The sequence below is a fragment of the Littorina saxatilis genome, unplaced genomic scaffold, assembly GCF_037325665.1.
Source record: "Littorina saxatilis isolate snail1 unplaced genomic scaffold, US_GU_Lsax_2.0 SUPER_4_unloc_2, whole genome shotgun sequence".
NCBI lineage: Eukaryota > Metazoa > Mollusca > Gastropoda > Littorinimorpha > Littorinidae > Littorina > Littorina saxatilis.
This window is the reverse complement of record NW_027125697.1, coordinates 65,314-85,000: the sequence shown is the minus strand read 5'-3', so window position 1 is coordinate 85,000 and position 19,687 is coordinate 65,314. Positions and strand designations below refer to the sequence as shown.

The window sequence follows — 19,687 nt, the reverse complement described above, 5'->3', positions numbered from 1 at the left end:
ACATATACCTTTTGAACACTAACATCATGCACGTAGAAAAGGCAAACAGGCTTAAGATAGTTAATTCTCTAACGATACTAATTAAAACAAAATGTCTTCTGGCTCAATAAAAATCGAGTCAGCTGATCGACCTACGGCACGTTCAGTATTTAAAAGATCAATGGCTTTTTCAACTTGTTAATAGTTTCCTTTATTCTCGAAGAATGGAAGCAGTTCAACTTTGACCCTCCCACTTTGCATTTAAAAGGCTAATGGAGGCTTTAGAAGTTAATGTCGTGTCGTCCTCCTTGACAAGTGGAATGCTCATTCTAAAGAACAGTACTTTTCGCTGCCATTTAATGTGGGCCCCCCCAAACCCAATAGTACCGTCCCATTGAAAAAAGAGTTCGATACCGTACCGGTTCAGGGGCAGGGCTCGAAAGGAAGGGGGGGGGGGTCATGTTCTTTTTTCAACAACTGTCGTCTGTGTGATGTTTTTACAGCAAAGTAAGCGAGAACTTTGCAAACATATTTATGGGGTAATAAAACCCCAGGCCGCTGCAACCTACTTTTGAAATCAATTGTCAACAAACCAAAGCACTTGAAGTGGTGCGTGGTACTATTTGCAGGGGGCGTTCAAATTATAGGTCCGGTTCGGTCCATGTACACCAGACGTGGAGAACATAAAAAGCAAAATACGACCGACCGTGAGCTCGTGACCCGGTCACGTGCCTGCGTATTTGTTATTAAAAAACGTCATAAAGTTGCGTAAATGTCCCATTTACTTCATTTTACATTGGACCTTTCGTTGACACCACCCACCACCGCCACCCATCTCTTAATCCTAATAAAATGAATTTAAGAACTTCAGTGAAATAATAAATTACCAAATTGGAATCCTCCCCCACCCCTACACACACACCGTCACTCAAGAAATAACCCGACTGTTAGCATTTGGAGCATCCTTTTGCGTTACATAGATCCCGTTTTGTCTAATCCCAGAAGGTCAAGGTAAAATGAAGTTCAAAACTTCGATGAAGTTATCCGAGATCATCCACTATCTGCCGAAATGATTGACATCACCCCCTACCCTTCGCTCCCAAAGGCTCGTGTGGGCAAGTGTTATTAATAAATCTGGAGAACAAAACTCCATTAACCCAAAGCAGTCTAGTAAGCCCATGAACATCCCGTCTACACACGACTCAACATCTCTAACACAATCAACCGCCCCCCCCCCCAACCCTTTACCTGTATTTCATTGTATGATCTATGATGAAATCTCAAACAGTCAGAGAACGATTGCAACAACTGTCGCAGTCAACCCAAATCAATGCACTGACAAAAACGGCAACGCACTTCTTTTGCCCAAAGACAAAAAGAGAGAGCATTTCCCATCAACTGAACGGCTTCGCTAGTGACAGCAGCTTCGATCCACCACATGGTTTCTGTTTGTTCTAGACAAAAGACACCGTCCTGAGTGCCTTCTCCGGGCTGAAGGCTTGCATGTCTGCACGAAAACCGGCCGTCAAACTCATAGAGGATCAGACAGCTAGAGCAGAGATACTGGAATCCTTGACATGGCGACGGAGGCTTCCTTTTGCACTGTGGAGTGTGGGGTTGTCTTTAGGTTTGAGACACCGAAGATCCAGCTAAGTCCAGAATGGATGGATTGCTTCTGAGTTTGCTTGCTCTCTCTCTCTCTCTCTCTCTCTCTCTCTCTCTCTCTCTCTCTCTCTCCTTCAGAAGGGGCTCTGGCCTAAAACTGAATAAACTTTCGTATTCGTATTCTCTCTCTCTCTCTTTCTTAGTCTCTCTCTCTCTCTCTCTCTCTCTCTCTCTCTCTCTCTCTCTCTCTCTCTCTCTCTCTCTCTCTCTCTCTCCGCAATCCCTTACCAACTGAACCGGACGGGACAGGGATAAATTCATTTGTTGCCCCTCTTGTTTCAGTCATGTGTACGATAGACGTGTACAGAGACAGAGAGACTTACCCACCCTCCGCCCCACCTCTCTCTCTCTCTCTCTCTCTCTCTCTCTCTCTCTCTCTCTGCACCCTGACCAGACGAGAGGAGGATAAATGAATTTGTTGCCCCCTCTCCTGTCGGTCCTATCTGGCTCATGTCTACACGTCCTTGCCGAGCAGCAGCGGGAGACAAAGCACCTAATCTGCCCTGAATGATGAGAATGAGCTCCCTTTGGAAAACAAATAACTGATGGTGGTAGTGCGATGGTGAACCACTGGTGGTGGTAGCAAATATATTCTACTGCTACGCTAAAGCAAAGCGTTGAATATCTACGAAATAGTGGAATATCGTTTGAGAGGCGATGTTGAAGATACATGTACCGCAGTAGTCTGTTGAAACAGGGATGGAGGAGGTGGTGTACGTATTTTTATGGAACGGGTGAATCATTATCATCATCATCATCATCATCATCATCATCATCATCATCATCATCATCATCATCATCATCATCATCATCATCATTATCATCATCATCATCATCATCATCATCATTATCATCATCATCATCATCATCATCATCATCATCATCATCATCATCATCATCATCAATCCCCTGACTGGGACAGTCGTCGGGTGGACAGGAGGGCTGAGGAGGCAGAGACCCTTCTCCAGGCAGTTCTATCGGGGGCTGTCACCAGTAAGTCAGGGTGGATACAGAAGAACAAAAACTGATTCGATCGGGGTCCGTGAAAGGATTGTTATAGTTATTATAGTAAATGTGCCGGGTAGATTTCGGAGTTGAGGACTGTTTTTTTTTCTCAAGTGTATGCATGTAGGGATGGTCAAGTGAGTATTTACTGGAGTACTACTAAGTGGAGTAGTAATAATGTACAAGCCTGGTGGTCCGGAGTAGTGCTAACCGTACTTGCTGCCGATGAGATTAGACTAAACTGACAGTTGAGGTGCGGCGTTAGAAGGAAAGCATGGGGATGTGCACCAGCAGGAGACCATTGAACAAGTTCAACCGACGTCAGTTTATGCCAGGGCTTTGAGGACACAGACAATCCTATTTCATATACGTGGAATTGCAAATGACTAATAAAGCTAACGCGCAGTAGAGCTAAGCTATGCAAGGTCAGTCTAATAAGAAGCAGTGGCTCGACATAACATGCATCCTTACTTAGACCTTGAGGAAGAAAACTGTGTGCGCACCATTAATAGTAACTTCACTTTTATGAAAATAAATAACACAAAACAAGACCCAAGTGCTACGTTGCGCTTCGACCTAAAATTAGAAAACAAGTTTGAACTCCTTAAAAACAACATTAACATTACTTTTAATGAAACTTCAAAGGTAAAAAGTGTGATTCAATAGGAAGGCGAAAGAGAGTGAGCAGACATTCAACGAGACGGAAGGCGAAAGAGAGTTTCTTTCTTTATTTGGTGTTTAACGTCGTTTTCAACCATTCAAGGCGAAAGAGAGTGAGCAGACATTCAACGAGACACCTTGAAACAAAGAAAGACACTGGGAGACAAGCTGAGAGACAGACAAGAAGACGGTATGCTTGACTAAAAACACAGACGGACAGACAGACCGACCGACTCTGGAAAGAGGTATTTTTGACATATCTTGATAATAAGAATAAAGTAGGTTTAGAGGAAGTTGACAGAAATGATGTTGGTAATCAACTGTTATTTAATAATAGACTGATTCAGTTTAAAGGTAAAGTGTTGGATTTTGTAAAATGGCGCCAGAAAGGTTTTAATGTTATAAATGATTTGTTGAATGTTGAAAGAAATCAGTTTCTGTTATGTGAAGATGTACAGATCACTGTGCAGCAAAACCCTGCAATCACCTTTTTTGAATACAACGCTGTGATGAATGCAATCCCAAAACAATGGAAAGATTGGATTGTAGACAACCCAGCACATATAGTTAATGTAGATATGATTGATGATGAATTGAATGTGTTTAAAAGCAAACCCAAGTTAATTAAGTTATATTTAAAGAAAAAACGGAATTATAGCATTGACAAATCTCATGCAATCGATTTTTGGAAAAGAAAACTAGATTTTGTTTTTGTCGAACAAACGTGGTTGTTGCCACGACAGGTGACAAAAGAAGTGCGCCTGCGTGTGTTGCAATGGAAAATTTGTCACAATTTATATCCCACCAATATTTTATTACATAAAATGAAAGTAAGTCAAACAAAAAACTGTAACGAGTGCCCACATATTTTGGATGTCATGGAACACTTTTTCTATGAGTGTCCCCGAATTAGAAGGTTTTGGACTTATATCGAACAAATGTTGAACAGTCTGACAGGTCCGGCTTTCTTATTGTCTATTACAGATGTATTATTCGGAATTGAAAAATGTCAGGAATCAGCGTTAATTAACCATGTTTTATTGATAGCAAAAATGTGCATTAGCAAAGTTAAAAAAAACTCATATTCCATTGGAAATTGTATTTCAACAAGAACTTGCGCTACGAAAGGTTTATCCCCATTGTCCTTAGTTAGATTGTTGTTGAATTAAAAATTAATTTAATGGAAATGTAACCTGTAATGTAAAAGAAAACAAAATTAAAATTTCATTGAAAAAAAAAGACCAATGAAGAAGGATATGCTCACCGCAACAACAACAAAAAACAAAAAAAAGACGAAAGAGGCAAATATCATACCCAGGAACTCTCATGTCAAATTTCATAAAGATCGGCCCAGTAGTTTAGTCTGAATCGCTCTACACACACACACAGACAGACACACACACACACACACACACACACACACACACACACACACACACACACACACACACACACACACACACACACACACACACACACACACACGCACATACATACACACATACACCACGACCCTCGTCTCGATTCCCCCGTCTATGTTAAAACATTTAGTCAAAACTTGACTAAATGTAAAAAGACCGACCGACCGACCGACCGACAGATAGACAGACAGACAGAGACAGAAGAGAGAGGGTGAGCGAGGTTCAGAGAGGGTGAGAGAGAGTGAGCGAGAGAGTGAGAGATAGAAAGGCAGACAAAGAGTGAGAGACAGCTACAGAGATAGACAAACAGACAGAGATAGAAGAGTATCATCCCACCGGTATCAGTCAGCCTGGAAGTCAAGAAGGTAACACCGGGTAGTACAGAAACAGACTGTGCGGGGGCGAGTCTACCGGGTATCTCATAACAACAACATGTCAGTGGGAACTGACGGGTAGGTCGGGTATCTCGCAGACTGACAGATACTTCACGTCACTCTAGTGAACATGCTAAAATCCCTCCAAAGCCTCGGAATTACTGATATTCTTACCTACTCCTTCGTGCACGTCAATCACCAAGGTCTACAGTCGTCACTGTGAACTTGGAAAAGCCGACCCACAGGATTGCGTGCACGGCCGCGGCTCTCGTATTTTCTCGCGAGATGATAGTAATAACGTATCGGATATAAAGCGTACGGATGTTTTTCCAGACACATGTGTGTTAAGACAACAAAGAGAGACAATAGCAATGACAATGCCAATTCTCTATTTAACGAAGGTAATAGATGTCAGTAGTGGAACAAGAAACAATTGACAAGTGGCTCTATCCCCTCTCCACCCTTTCCCCGTCGCGATATAACCTTCGTGGTTGAAAACGACGTTAAACACCAAATAAAGAAAGACAGAAAAGAGGAAAGGGCGTACTGGAGAAAACGCGACAGAGACGTAAAGAGAGAGGGAAAGAAAGTGTGACAGAAAATCAATCAATCAATCAATATGAGGCTTATATCGCGCGTATTCCGTGGGTACAGTTCTAAGCGCAGGGATTTTTTTAAATTTTTTTATGCAATTTATATCGCGCACATATTCAAGGTGCAGGGATTTATTTATGCCGTGTGAGATGGAATTTTTTTTACACAATACATCACGCATTCACATCGGCCAGCAGATCGCAGCCATTTCGGCGCATATCCTACTTTTCACGGCCTAGTATTCCAAGTCACACGGGTATTTTCGTGGACATTTTTATCTATGCCTATACAATTTTGCCAGGAAAGACCCTTTTGTCAATCGTGGGATCTTTAACGTGCACACCCCAATGTAGTGTACACGAAGGGACCTCGGTTTTTCGTCTCATCCGAAAGACTAGCACTTGAACCCACCACCTAGGTTAGGAAAGGGGGGAGAAAATTGCTAACGCCCTGACCCAGGGTCGAACTCGCTACCTCTCGCTTCCGAGCGCAAGTGCGTTACCACTCGGCCACCCAGCCCATGAAAGATAGATAGAAAAAGACAGGCAGACAGTGAGACAAACAGACAAAGACAGACCGAGACAGACAGACAGATAGACAGACAGAGACTAACAGACAGAAAACTAGACAAACGGCGGCAGAGACAAAGAGAGACATAGACAAGGAGAGAGAGCATAAACGTATTCTAATAATTAATCATGTCTTCGTGTTTGCAAACTTATTCTCAACATGTTCAAGGTCCGTATTCCCACGCATGGTTAATTCAGAACAGGATGAGAAATTCGCGTGCATTGCAATGGCCTTTGTGGTGCTGCTACAGATGGTTCCACTCGGAAAACCACCGCATGTTTCTGCTTCACATATCGATAAAGCAACTGATAGTGTCTGTGGGATCCAAGGACCCGGATTCAAATCCGACAACGCACACTAGCTAGGTTCCGGCTGGACATCTAGTCTCGGCTAAACTTCGTCGCCGAGCACTAGCTAATGTTAACGCGAGAACTGCATGACTATCACATGTATGCAATAGGATCTGAGTAGAGTTCCGGTATGACGGCATTGAACTTTTTTTTTATGACATGACATGCTTGAGCGTTGGCAGTGGACTGATTCAAACAACAAGAGCAACAGCCTTTGTTCCATTACTTCTGGTCTCTTCAAGAAGCCACAGATTTAAATCTTCCAGACATGTGCAGTTGCTCTCAGTACTTCTTCCTATAATAAGGTCATATAAAACAAGAAATTCCTCCGAGGTAGGAAAAACACCCCCGTCCTGACCATTCTCACTGCCACCAACTGAGAAGGTTATTTCCCTTTGACCATTAATATGTCCCTCTATAAGTCCTTGTAGAATCTTAATCCACCAATAACTCCCTAACCGTGTGTTTGACTGGTCCCAATTTTTGTAAGGACCGTCTCAGGAATGTATAGAACCTGTTCACCAAGTTTGGTGACGATCGGTCCGTTCATTCTTGAGATCTATATGCGAACACAAACACACAAACACACAAACAAACAAACAAACAAACAAACACATCGACCGAATCCTATACACACCCCTATACCGGGGGTGTAATAATCAGGCGAGCACACTTTGAGAACGAAGCACATGTCCCTTCAAGTTGCGAATGACGACAACAAAGGCCTGTCATAGTGTCTCATGACGTGCCTTCGTATTCAAAACTGAGCAGAAAAAGATGACATATTCCAACTGAGCGAGCATTCAAGTTCGATTACGGTTCAGCTGCCTCGCCAAACACTGAGAGAGGTAGGGGCCTATGCACGAAACATTTCAATGAGCACACAATTACAAAAGCGTTTCACACACAAAAAAGGTTAAAAAAAACACACCAGCGTTTCACCCGCAGCTGAAAATCTCACAAACCTGTAGGAATCATCGAAGTATGAAAACATTGCTATAGAATCCAATTTAGGGGCGACGTCCGCAAGGCTCGTCTACAATTCCAATGAATTTGAAGTAACACGTAATATAAGTCGTGCCGTTAAAGTGTCCTGCCTGTCTTTCTACCCAGCACCGTGTTTCGCCCTGTTCAAACAACACAATACAGTTACATTCACATCAAAAGCAAAACAGATTTGTGTTGCTGTGTATAGTATTCAGACATATATTATGCACAGACATTGTGACACTCACGCACGCACTCATGCTCGCAAACACACGCACACTTACACACACGCACACAGACACAGACAGACACACACACACACACACACACACACAGACACACACAGACACACAAACAGACACAGGGACACACACACACACACACACACACACACACACACACACACACACACACACACCCTCTTGCGTTGCTCAGAAACAACATTTCAAAGTTTGTGCAACGGAAGTTCTCTCAACTCACATAACATAGCTTAGCATAACCATGTTCACAAAATGTTGATGCAAATGAGGACGTCAATATTTAATTTCGTCTTTGTTAATGCATTGGGTATAAGGGCCGGAACTAACCCTGAGACTGTAACCTTCAAAAAACGGCATTGTATGTGCGTTTACCTCAAACATAAGCGAAAGAAATAACGAAACAAAATCTCGAAGTTTATATATATATGTGCACCGAAATCTTTCCCCAGTCACAAAACAAACAAAACTCTCTTGGGACAAGCTTGCAATTTGAAGCTTGTTAGCTGTAACTGGCATTTTACTACCGACTATGGTACATGTAGTTGGTATGTATACACGAAGAAAGAAGCTCGGTGGTTCTTATCGCCTGGCATCGCCACATGTTCCAAATTGGCCGAATGCCAATGAGGACTCTCACGTGTATGTATATCAATTTTCACTATTTGTAATGCATTGTGTATGCTACTAGAGGAACCAGCATGTTACATATTGAGACTGTTCACCTGTAAACGGTATAGTCCGCGGTGTGGTAACGGCAAACAGAAGCGTACGCCTTTGAAACTCCAACACACTCATGCAAATACCTGGATCTTAAAGTAGGGTAACGTAGAAAGGAGGTATAAAAAAAACGAAAATAACGATTCAAAATTAAACCCAGTACAGGTAAACATAGTCTCTTCTTTGCCCCACTTAAAAAGCATACCCTTCAAACACCTACAACATGAAAGACTTCCAACAGCACAGCATTCTCCTTTCACTTTTTCCACAACATGGTACTAACGTTTTGGCCCAAAAAAGTACTTGTACAGGCAAACAATATCGCATCCCGTGCAATCAATTCGATTCACCATCTCAAATCTGGCCAGGCTGTAACGGGGAATAACCACCCCTCCACTTGGTCACATACCAAAACTCAACATCCTGGCTTCATCCTGTGCAGAGTAAGAATTTGTTGAGGAACTCATTTTACAGATCGCCATTTGTGTCTAAACTTAATTCATATAATCTACAAATTCTCGCTGTGAACAAAGAGTGGCACAACGACTGTTGATTTGTGACATGTGTCCAAATGGAAGGATGGTCTTATCCCACGTAAAATGCGGGAACGATCTAAGGTGATGTACACAATCGCTTACATAAGAAGGTGTGCATCTTTAAGCAGAGAAAAAAAAGAAGGAAAGTAAGAAACAATAAAAAGAGTCTCAAGTTTCAGTTTCTAATGAGCCTCGTCGGTATTAATCGAGCGCCTCTTGAGTAAACGGAACGACTTCTCAACTAAATACACTGCATGCTGTCAACAATGTTGAACCAAACGCCATCAACCAAGGCAGATGTGCATGCAGTCAGGGTTCCGGTTTCGTTCTCACAAACAAGTTTTCAATGAGAAAAATGCAGCGTTTTCATGTTTGTACACCTTTGTTGTAGAAAGTAAAAACTCACAGAAAAGAAAGATATGGAGAGGATTTATCGTGGGTCCTTGTTGTTCGAGGTTTGGGCGATGGCGCAAATGCCGAAACGCTCACTGATATAATATCTTTCTCGTTCCTTTTTACATTTAGTCAAGTTTTGACTAAATATTTTAACGTAGAGGGGGGAATCGAGGTGGTGTGTGTGTGTATGTGTGTGTGTGTGTGTGTGTGTGTGTGTGTGTGTGTGTGTGTGTGTGTGTGTGTGTGTGTGTGTGCGTGTGTGTGTGTGTAGAGCGATTTAGAGAAAACTACTAGACCGATCTTCATGAAATTTTATATGGGAGTTCCTGGGTATGATATCCCCAGACATTTTTTTTATTTTTTTGATAAATGTCTTTGATGACGTCATATCCGCATTTTCGTGAAAGTTGAGGCGGCACTGTCACGCTCTCATTTTTAAACCAAATTGGTTGACATTTTGGTCAAGTAATCTTCGACGACGCCCGGACTTTGGTATTGCATTTCAGCTTGGAGGCTTACAAATTAATTAATGAGTTTGCTCATTAAAGTTGTCATTAAAATCGATTTTTCGCAAACAGATTTAAAATTGATTGCATCGTATTCTTCATGACATTCTGAATCTAACAAGAAGAGCAAACGCTCGATCGAGTCATTTTCGCAGTTCTGAATATTATATGAGGCATCAGATGGACAGGAAGAAATTGCTATTCACAACACAATGAGTCACGTTCACATAAAATTTGAGCCCGGTCACTTTTATAGTTTCCGAGAAAAGCCCAACGTTTAAGTTGTGTGTTGCCGAACAGAAAAGGCTAGTTATCTCCCTTGTTTTTCTGATAACGTTCGTAAAAGGCTACAGATGTAAATACTTTGATGTAAAGAATAATCCTACAAAGTTTCAATCACATCCGATGAACTTTGTCAAAGATATAAAATGTCTAATTTTTCCTTTGACGCTGACCTGTGACCTTGAAAAAGGTCAAAGGTCAACGAAACCATCGTTAAAGTGTAGAGGTCATTGGAGGTCACGACTAAACAAAATATGAGCCCGATCGCTTTGATAGTTTCCGAGAAAAGTCCAACGTTAAGGTGGTGTCTACGGACGGCCGGCCGGACGGCCGGCCGGACGGCCGGCCGGACAGACTAACACTGACCGATTACATAGAGTCACTTTTTCTCAAGTGACTCAAAAATATACATATGTCATGTTTACTCTTAAAATGTGATCACAATTAACAAAAATAGATTAATTAGTCTTACGATTAAAATTTAAGAAATCGATCCAAAAATGATTTCATCTTATTCTTTATCGTTTCATGATTCCAAAAACATATAGATATGATAGGTTGTATTCAAAACAAGCTCAGAAAGTTAACACGAATACAGAAAAGCGCGCTATCCTGTTTAGCACAATACGCTACCGCGCTATTCTGGCGTGTGCATATCACAGCGGTTTGCACGTGGGAGGATTTCCTTCTCGCGGGGATTGACGAAGCTGCACTGTCTTGGTGAAAAAAATACAGTGCGTTCAGTTTCATTCCGTGAGTTCGACAGCTTGACTAAATGTAGTAATTTCGCCTTACGCGACTTGTTCATTCATGGGGTGGGTGTGGGGTGGGGAATAAACAATGGGTTCAAACAGAAGGACGATGTTCATCAGAACTAAACTCATCCATTTGAACAGACAGCAGGGGTTTGACGAGGGGGGGTTTCTGGGGTTTCTGGACCCCCCCCCCCCCCCCAGCCAAAAAATAAAAATATTTTTTTGTGTTTTTTTGGGTTGAGTTTCAATTTTTTGGGTATTAATCAGTGACAAAATCTGCTGCCTGAAACTGGTAATGGTCATCCTCAGAATGCACCAGATTGCACCATTTTCCATCCTTTTTTTCAAAATTTTCCGGGGGGGGCATGCCCCCGGACCCCCCTAGCAAGCTAGGCGCTTCGCGCCGTCGGCTCGGCGCTTCGCGCCTTCACACCCATATCTTCACAATATACTTTTGGAAACCCCCCCCCTCCCCCATAAAATGAACTGATCCGCCCCTGGACAGCAATGTACAATGAGCAAGACCCTCAGTCACTCTGAGCACAATAGACTAAAACATCGATTAAAAAGATGTTAAATGATAATGTGACGGTGACAAAATCCGACACCGTCGGCGATATGTCGTGCAATCTTCTTTCGAAAGATTTTGTTTGGTGGCATTGAATGGCTTAGCAACTGAAACCGCTGAAGAAGGCCCATTTAACTTTGGTTGCAGAACTTACGGGACCTAGGTCAATATCCTGATACTACATGAATATTAAATACATATGTTACGGCCTAGCTGCCACGCACGCTCTCACGCTCTCACGCACGTGCACACACGCAAGCACGTTCTCTCTCTCTCTCTCTCTCTCTCTCTCTCTCTCTCTCTCTCTCTCTCTCTCTCTCTCTCTCTCTCTCAGTCTCTCTCTCTTCCTCACAAAAACACACACAGTGACACACACACACCGGCACACACACACTCACACACACACACTCACACACACACACACCACTGGCACACACACACACACCCGCACACACACACACACTCACACACTCACACACCACACACACACACACACACCACACACATACACATAATAATATATATACACCCACACACACACACACCACACACACACATACACACACACACACACACACACCGGCACACACACACACTCACACACACACACGACACACGCACACACACACACATACACACACACACACTCACACACACACACCACACACACACACACACCACACACACACACACACCACACACACACACACCGGCACACACACACACTCACACACACACACACACACACACTCACACACACACACACCACACACACACACACACACACACCACACCGTCCGGCACACACACACACTCACACACGCACACCACACACACATACACACATACACATACACACACACTCACACACGCAGAAGCATGGTACACAAACGACAGCAATGCACAGTAAACGCGTTATGTCTTGGCAAGAGTTGGAACATTCTCCACAAAACAACACATTCGGAACTACAGTTTGACTTTCATGTACTTGCGATCCCTGTTGGTTTGACACAGAAAATGCTGCAACCGTGTTTGTTTTTTGGCGGACGTAAAGATGAAAACAGTAGGCTATATCATGGAAGAAAAAATTGTATGATTATGATCTGCATGTTCTTGGAAGTTCCCTTTACGAGGAGAAATCTGCTAGTCGATCGAAAGGTTCAAACAAAACTGAGACGCAGGAATCTGAAGAGCACGGAGATAGACATACAGGCACAGGCTACTGTAGGCAGGGGGGGAGGTCTAGACAGGCAGACAAACAGTCAAGCAAAAACAGAGAGAGAGAGAGAGAGAGAGAGAGAGAGAGAGAGAGAGAGAGAGAGAGAGAGAGAGAGAGAGAGAGAGAGAGAGAGAGACTCAGACTCAGAACTTTATTACAAAAGGATAAAGGTTTTAGTCAAAGCCTATTCTTCCAACCTGTCTTTTATACAACACATAAAGACAGACGCACATTAAAAATATAAATTCAATCATATAAAATACAGAAATACATTGTATGGAATGCAACACAATGTGCATTTAAGGAATTACATAAGGAGAACTCAAAAATTACAAAATTACATTGACATAGTTATACCTTTCATTTGGGAATAAAGTTGCTCCGATCAGCTACACATCCGTTAACACAAGTACAAAATGTTTAACAAAATAACAATCGAACAAGACATTTCATTCACGAATGATGTGTGAACGTGACTGTCTCTTAAACATTTTCACTGAAGTTGCATTTCTTATCTGTTGGGGGAAGGAGTTCAAGAGAAACGCTCCCAAGAAGGCTAAGCTCGATTTGTAGAGGTCTATGCGAAGTATAGGAGGGATGATTTTTTGGGACCCATATCATTTTGTGGCATGTTTGAAATGTGATTGCAAATATTTAGGACAGTCGTCATTTAGAATTGTATACATGAACACAGCCTTGTTTAACGTCAACTGATTTTTCAAGGGGAGGAAATTCAAGAGCTTTAGTTTATCATCCGTGGACCTATTCAAATCATGCAGAATAAGTTTTGCAGCTCGGCGATGCAGGGAATTGAGTCTTTTTAAATGAACATCACTGCAGTTATCCCAAAGTGTCGATGCGAAGTTTATATGAGGCATTATGTGGGCGTAATAGAACATCATTTTTGAGTGCTGCAGAATCTGCGTAATGTCTTAATTTTGATAACAGGTACACATTTTTTTTATACTAGTTTGCAATTATTACTCAAATGAGTTTGCCATTTCAACTCTTGATCAATGGTAACACCCAATAACTTGCTGCACTTGAGTTGAACCAACTGACAGTTGTAATTGTAAAGGACTTAATTGGTGTTTTTGTCTCGTGGTTATCACCATACTCTTTGTTTTAATCGGATGAATGATCATTGCATTAGAAACGCACCACTCAGGGATTTCATCCACACTTGTTTGAAGAGAAGAGTTGACGGATTCCAAAGATTTTTGACTGGTGTGAACAGAAGAGTCATCCGCGAAGAACTCACATCTAACTTTTTCATCGGACACATAAAGGGGTAGATCATTTATATAAATACAGAACAAGGTAGGTCCTAACACAGACCCTTGAGGGACACCACTCCTGACAAACTCGTTTGACGAAGTTTTACAGCTAATGGATACATACTGTTTCCGTTTTGAAAGATACGATTCAAAAAAGGCACAAGCTGAGTCGTCTTTTAAATAGCACTTTAATTTCTTTAGTAGAAGTGAGTGATCTACTAGGTCAAAGGCTTTCTCAAAGTCCAAAAACAACGCTCCCGTTATTTCTGCTTTGTTTATTGCTGACAGCCAAGTCTCGCATAAAGAGCTTAAGGCGGTGTGGCAGGAATGCTTAGAGCGGAATCCAGACTGATAAGGATGAAACAGATTCATTTGTTCCATATATGCCAGTAGGTGTTTTTGTATGTGCTTTTCTAAGGGTTTAGATAGAACAGGTAAGGTCTAAAGTTTTTTTTGGTCTGTAAGATCCTTATTTTTTGGAAGTGGTAAGAGAGAGAGAGAGAGAGAGAGAGAGAGAGAGAGAGAGAGAGAGAGAGAGAGAGAGAGAGAGAGAGAGAGAGGAGAGAGGAGATGCAGACAGACAGGCAGGCAGACAGATAGACAGACAGACAGACAGACAGACAGGGAGACAGACAGGAAGACAAACAGGGAGAGAAACAGAGACAGAAAGAGAAAAAGACAACTGAACAGACAGACAAACACACAGCGACACATACAGGGGGACAGACGGACAGACATACACGCAAGCAGATATATTTACGAATTGAAAGACAAGACTTGAAAAACAGCACAATACAGTTACGATCACTAGAGAAGAATACACTAGCACACACGAGAACACAACAACCAACAAAACCCAAGACCGCACTGATACACAAACCACCCGAACTTGACTTACCTGGCAGTATACAGGTGAAGAGAGAGAAGATAACGCCGAAGAGCAGGGTGCGAAAAGTACAGGGGCTCTCGATGCCTCGTCGCCCCTCTGGTCCCATGCCCGACAGTTGTCGCAGTAGTGAGGATACAGCCAGCAGAACACAGCGCGACAACACTGGGGCCCATCTACCATGCTGCGGTTCGAATCCCTCACCGCTGCCACCACCACACCATAGCCTTCCCTGCAGAGCCGTGAAAGCTCGCCGGCCGCTACAAATCCACTGGGCCACAAGGGGTTAGCGTAGGTATCCACTCGCTCACTCAACCGAGGTCCGGGGTGACTGAATCTCTCAGTGCCACAACGATAGTGTGTTTGTTTGTTTCAGTGTCCGTCACTTTTTGATTGAAGTGTATGAACTGGACGTGTCTATCGGCGACTTCAATTTATATTCCGGTTGTTTGTTTATTTAATCAATGATGACGGTTCAAATCAGTTTTCTTGGAGGAAGTATTAGTTTGCTTATTCCTACTGGAATTCTCTGGCAGTCCCTTCTACCAGAAAAAAAAACACGAGAATAATCTACGGTAACTCTTAAACAAATTAATACTTCATAGCAATATAATTTGTTTTTACATTTATGGACTGTATATTATCTGCGCTACAAAATATAATGGTACCTCAAAGTACGTTTTGTTCTCTGCTAGATTTCAATTTCAATCGCCAGTTTAAATATGGCTGCAATCAACAAAACAAATAAGAATCACTGTTACAAAAACACTGGACAACGCAAATTTTGCTGGAGAAAGAAACAACAATTTGGAAAGAAAAAATTATAATACCAAAATTAATCAAACCTGCGTTACTTTTCACACAAACAGAGCTTATCCTTTCTCGCACTGAAGCAGAACGCCTCCTGAACTATCATACTCCATTCATTATATCAAGAAACTGACTCTGGCTGACGACACCGTTTTCCAGCTCAACTACCACCACCAGTAACAGATAACAAACTGCAACGACGACTACCACCGCTTTTCTTTTTTATCCAACGATTTCAACAGTTCAAGCCGTCGTCTGCTGTTTCAACTCACAACCACATCGATTGCGAGACACTACAATTCTCTTCACGCCGGCCTTTTATAAAACTTGTCGTCTGCCAAGTCTCGCCAACCTCTCGCCCCTGCTGCGAGCGAAATGGACTGCTCCGGCGCGAGACTCGCGCGCTGTCTGCTTGCCGGCTGGGTGGAATGACTCGTTTCGCGCAAGGGGTGTCAGGGCGAAAGAGAAAGTGCCACGCGCACTTTGCTGGTGTTGAGTCAGGCGCCGAGTTTCAGAGAAAATGCTGTATGGAGAGGAGGACTCGGAAAGAAGGGTGAGGAGAGGGCGAGAGCGAGAGAGAGAGAGAGAGAGGGGGGGGAGAGAATTTTTTTTTATTCAGCAGACGGCACGCGACTTGATTTGTAGTGGCAGATCATTATCGTTTTCATTTCGTCCCGGCATGAATGGATGAGAAAAGAAGCTGATTGAGGGTGAAACTATGAAATCATTGAAAGAACAATGAATGAAAATGTTTATTTTCGCCGGTTCAGTTATAGTTCACGGGGGAATGGGGCAGGGGGGATGCGTAAGGAGCGAGAATGATACAGAGTCAAGGAAACTGGGAGCCATCAATTCCGCGATAGCTGGACAGATGGACGCAAATCAGTCAAGTTCGGTTAATTAGTCCAAGTTGGTTGATTAACAAACGGCACGTGACAGTCTGTCACTTAATCTTTGCCTCACGATGTGGAGCTCGTTTCGCGGAAACAGTTACAGTCATTGCCTCTGAGCTGCCGTCACGCACTTGCACTTGAAGACGAATAATCCACTATAGTCAGTGTTTTTTCTTAGATTTGCGTCTTCATTTTCTCATTCAACACGCCGCCGGAGACCGAGACGGCAGCCTGACCTTCAATCGTCGGTCAATGTCCGATACAATGTAAACAATGATCGATCATGACCATTTCAAAGCAACCCAAAGTGAGATCGATTGTCATAATTTTGGAGTAGTTCACTTTCGCTGATGCGTGAGTAGGTACACGTGTGTGTGTGTGTGTGTGTGTGTGTGTGTGTGTGTGTACGTGCGTGTGTGTGTGTGCCACGGTGTGTGTGTGTGTGTGTGTATGTTTGTGTGTGTGCGTGTGTGTGCGCGCCATATCTTGCTCTCTCTCTCTCTCTCTCTCTCTCTCTCTCTCTCTCTCTCTCTCTCTCTCTCTCTCCCTCTCTCGCTCTCTCTGTCTCTGTCTCTCTCTCCTCTCTCTCTCCTCTCTCTCAGTCTCTCTCTCTCTCTCTCTCTCTCTCTCTCGCTCTCTCTACCAAACTCGTGACTCTTTTACAAAAATGAATGTGAACTTTGGCTGAAGCCGCCACAGCCATACGGAAGGACCGAAGTTCGAGTAACATTCGTACACTTCCTGTATGGTGAAGAATGGAGCTTGATTGATGTCTTAATTCTAGTGCGAGATGGTAATCTAAGACACTTGGTGCATTGCATGCCACCAGCTTGTGCAATTTTTAAACATTTTCAACAACAAAAATAGTCCAATTGCACCTATTTCTTATGTTACCCCGAAGACAACCTGCTTCCTTCGTTGTGAAATCTAGTGGCAGCTGCGAAATGTCTTTTGGTTTAAACAAGATTGTATTACATTTAAACATGATACAATAGTAAAACGAAAAACAAAAGGGACACGAACTCAAGCGATCCCTTATATTACGTGCCCTACACAAATGGAAAATGACACAATATTGATGTCGGACCTAACAGTACAATCAAAATCAGAATGAATCAAAGCAAACCAAGCAGGAAATAAGACAACGAGCAGGGCAAGGAAAGTGGAAAGAGGTGGAGGGGGGTAGGAGGGGGGTGGGGTGGAGGGTAAGAACAGCAGAGATACGTACTTTATAAACAAAATAATTCGTGACTGGTGCCACGCACACCACCGATTATAATAGCTCCCAAGTGTAATTTGTTTAGGGCAGTTGACAAATATTCAGTGCAGTTATCCCACAGGATGTCTGCATAATCGAAATGTGGAAAAGTAAAAGATATATACAAAGTTTCCAGACTTTTACGACTTAATCTGTATTTATAATATCTGAAACAAGTAATTGATAAGTAACCTTTTTTTTTTACAATACTTCTTACTTGGAAATCCCCTTATAATCGTTCTGCAAAATAACACTAAGATATTTATGCTGAATCACGTTTTCAAAAACAATGAGTGGTTCGGTTGGGATAATATTATAAGATGTGTGGTGGCTTCTCGGCTTCAAGGCTTCAAGGCGGAAGGCCGAGGTTGATAAATATGTAACTGACAGAAGGCGATATGCTCCCCGAACTGAGATTGACAAAGAAGCTGGTCGGACAACAAGCCACCAAACATCGTTTGTGTCATCATTTTGGAAGATTCACGATTTCCAAAACAATATTATTAAAAATGAGTGGTGTTATCCCAACAGAACCACTCATTTTTTAATAAAGTTTAGTTTTTGTTTCGTTAAATCTAACCTTCCACCGTTTTGCCCAGACAATAATGTTATTCAGGTCTTCAAACATTATTGCGTCTAACCAGATGCCTTTCATCTCAAATACTATTTTAAAAGGCGCTTTTTGGTGATGAAGATGAAGATGAAGATGAAGATGAAGATGAAGAAGACAACTGGGAACAGGACGAAGAAGACGATGATGATGACGACGACGACGATAGTGACGACGACGACGACGACGACGACTGTGACGATAATAGTAATGACGATCGACGACGATTATGATGATGATGATGCCCATCCCATACACAACGACTTTGCACCTGTGTGCCTGCCCGTGCAGGGCCTCTTTTTTAAATCGGGTTTTGAACTCTCTTTTTATATTTAGTCAAGTTTTGACTAAATATTTTAACATCGAGGGGGAATCGAAACGAGGGTCGTGGTGTATGTGGACAGTGCGTGTGTGTGTGTGTCTGTGTGTGTGTGTGTGTGTGTGTGTGTGTGTAGAGCGATTCAGACTAAACTACTGGACCGATCTTTATGAAATTTGACATGAGAGTTCCTGGGTATGAAATCCCCGAACGTTTTTTTCATTTTTTTGATAAATGTCTTTGATGACGTCATATCCGGCTTTTCGTGAAAGTTGAGGCGGCACTGTCACGCCCTCATTTTTCAACCAAATTGGTTGAAATTTTGGTCAAGTAATCTTCGACGAAGCCCGGGGTTCGGTATTGCATTTCAGCTTGGTGGCTTAAAAATTAATTAATGACTTTGGTCATTAAAAATCTGAAAATTGTAAAAAAAATAAAAATTTATTAAACGATCCAAATTTACGTTTATCTTATTCTCCATCATTTGCTGATTCCAAAAACATATAAATATGTTATATTCGGATTAAAAACAAGCTCTGAAAATTAAATATATAAAAATTATTATCAAAATTAAATTGTCCAAATCAATTTAAAAACACTTTCATCTTATTCCTTGTCGGTTCCTGATTCCAAAAACATATAGATATGATATGTTTGGATTAAAAACACGCTCAGAAAGTTAAAACAAAGAGAGGTACAGAAAAGCGTGCTATCCTTCTTAGCGCAACTACTACCCCGCTCTTCTTGTCAATTTCACTGCCTTTGTCATGAGCGGTGGCCTGACGATGCT

At 42.3% G+C, this 19,687-nt stretch overlaps 1 protein-coding gene across 4 annotated transcripts in view; it reads right to left on the bottom strand.

Annotated features, from left to right (window-relative positions):
• Nucleotides 1-16,117, bottom strand: part of LOC138954134 (protein kinase C-binding protein NELL1-like) — a 162,458-nt gene extending 146,341 nt beyond the window's left edge. For 2 of the 4 annotated variants that reach the window (XM_070326040.1, XM_070326037.1), the window contains exons 1-2: nt 15,853-16,117; nt 15,020-15,549 (exon numbers count right to left, since the gene is read on the bottom strand). In XM_070326040.1, coding sequence (XP_070182141.1) covers nt 15,020-15,116 — 97 coding nt within the window. In that variant the 5' untranslated portion in view covers nt 15,117-15,549; nt 15,853-16,117. Of the gene's footprint in view, nt 1-15,019; nt 15,550-15,852 lie in introns of those variants that run through there. The other 2 variants (XM_070326038.1, XM_070326041.1) reach the window with 2 other exon arrangements.
• Nucleotides 16,118-19,687: the final 3,570 nt, after the last annotated feature.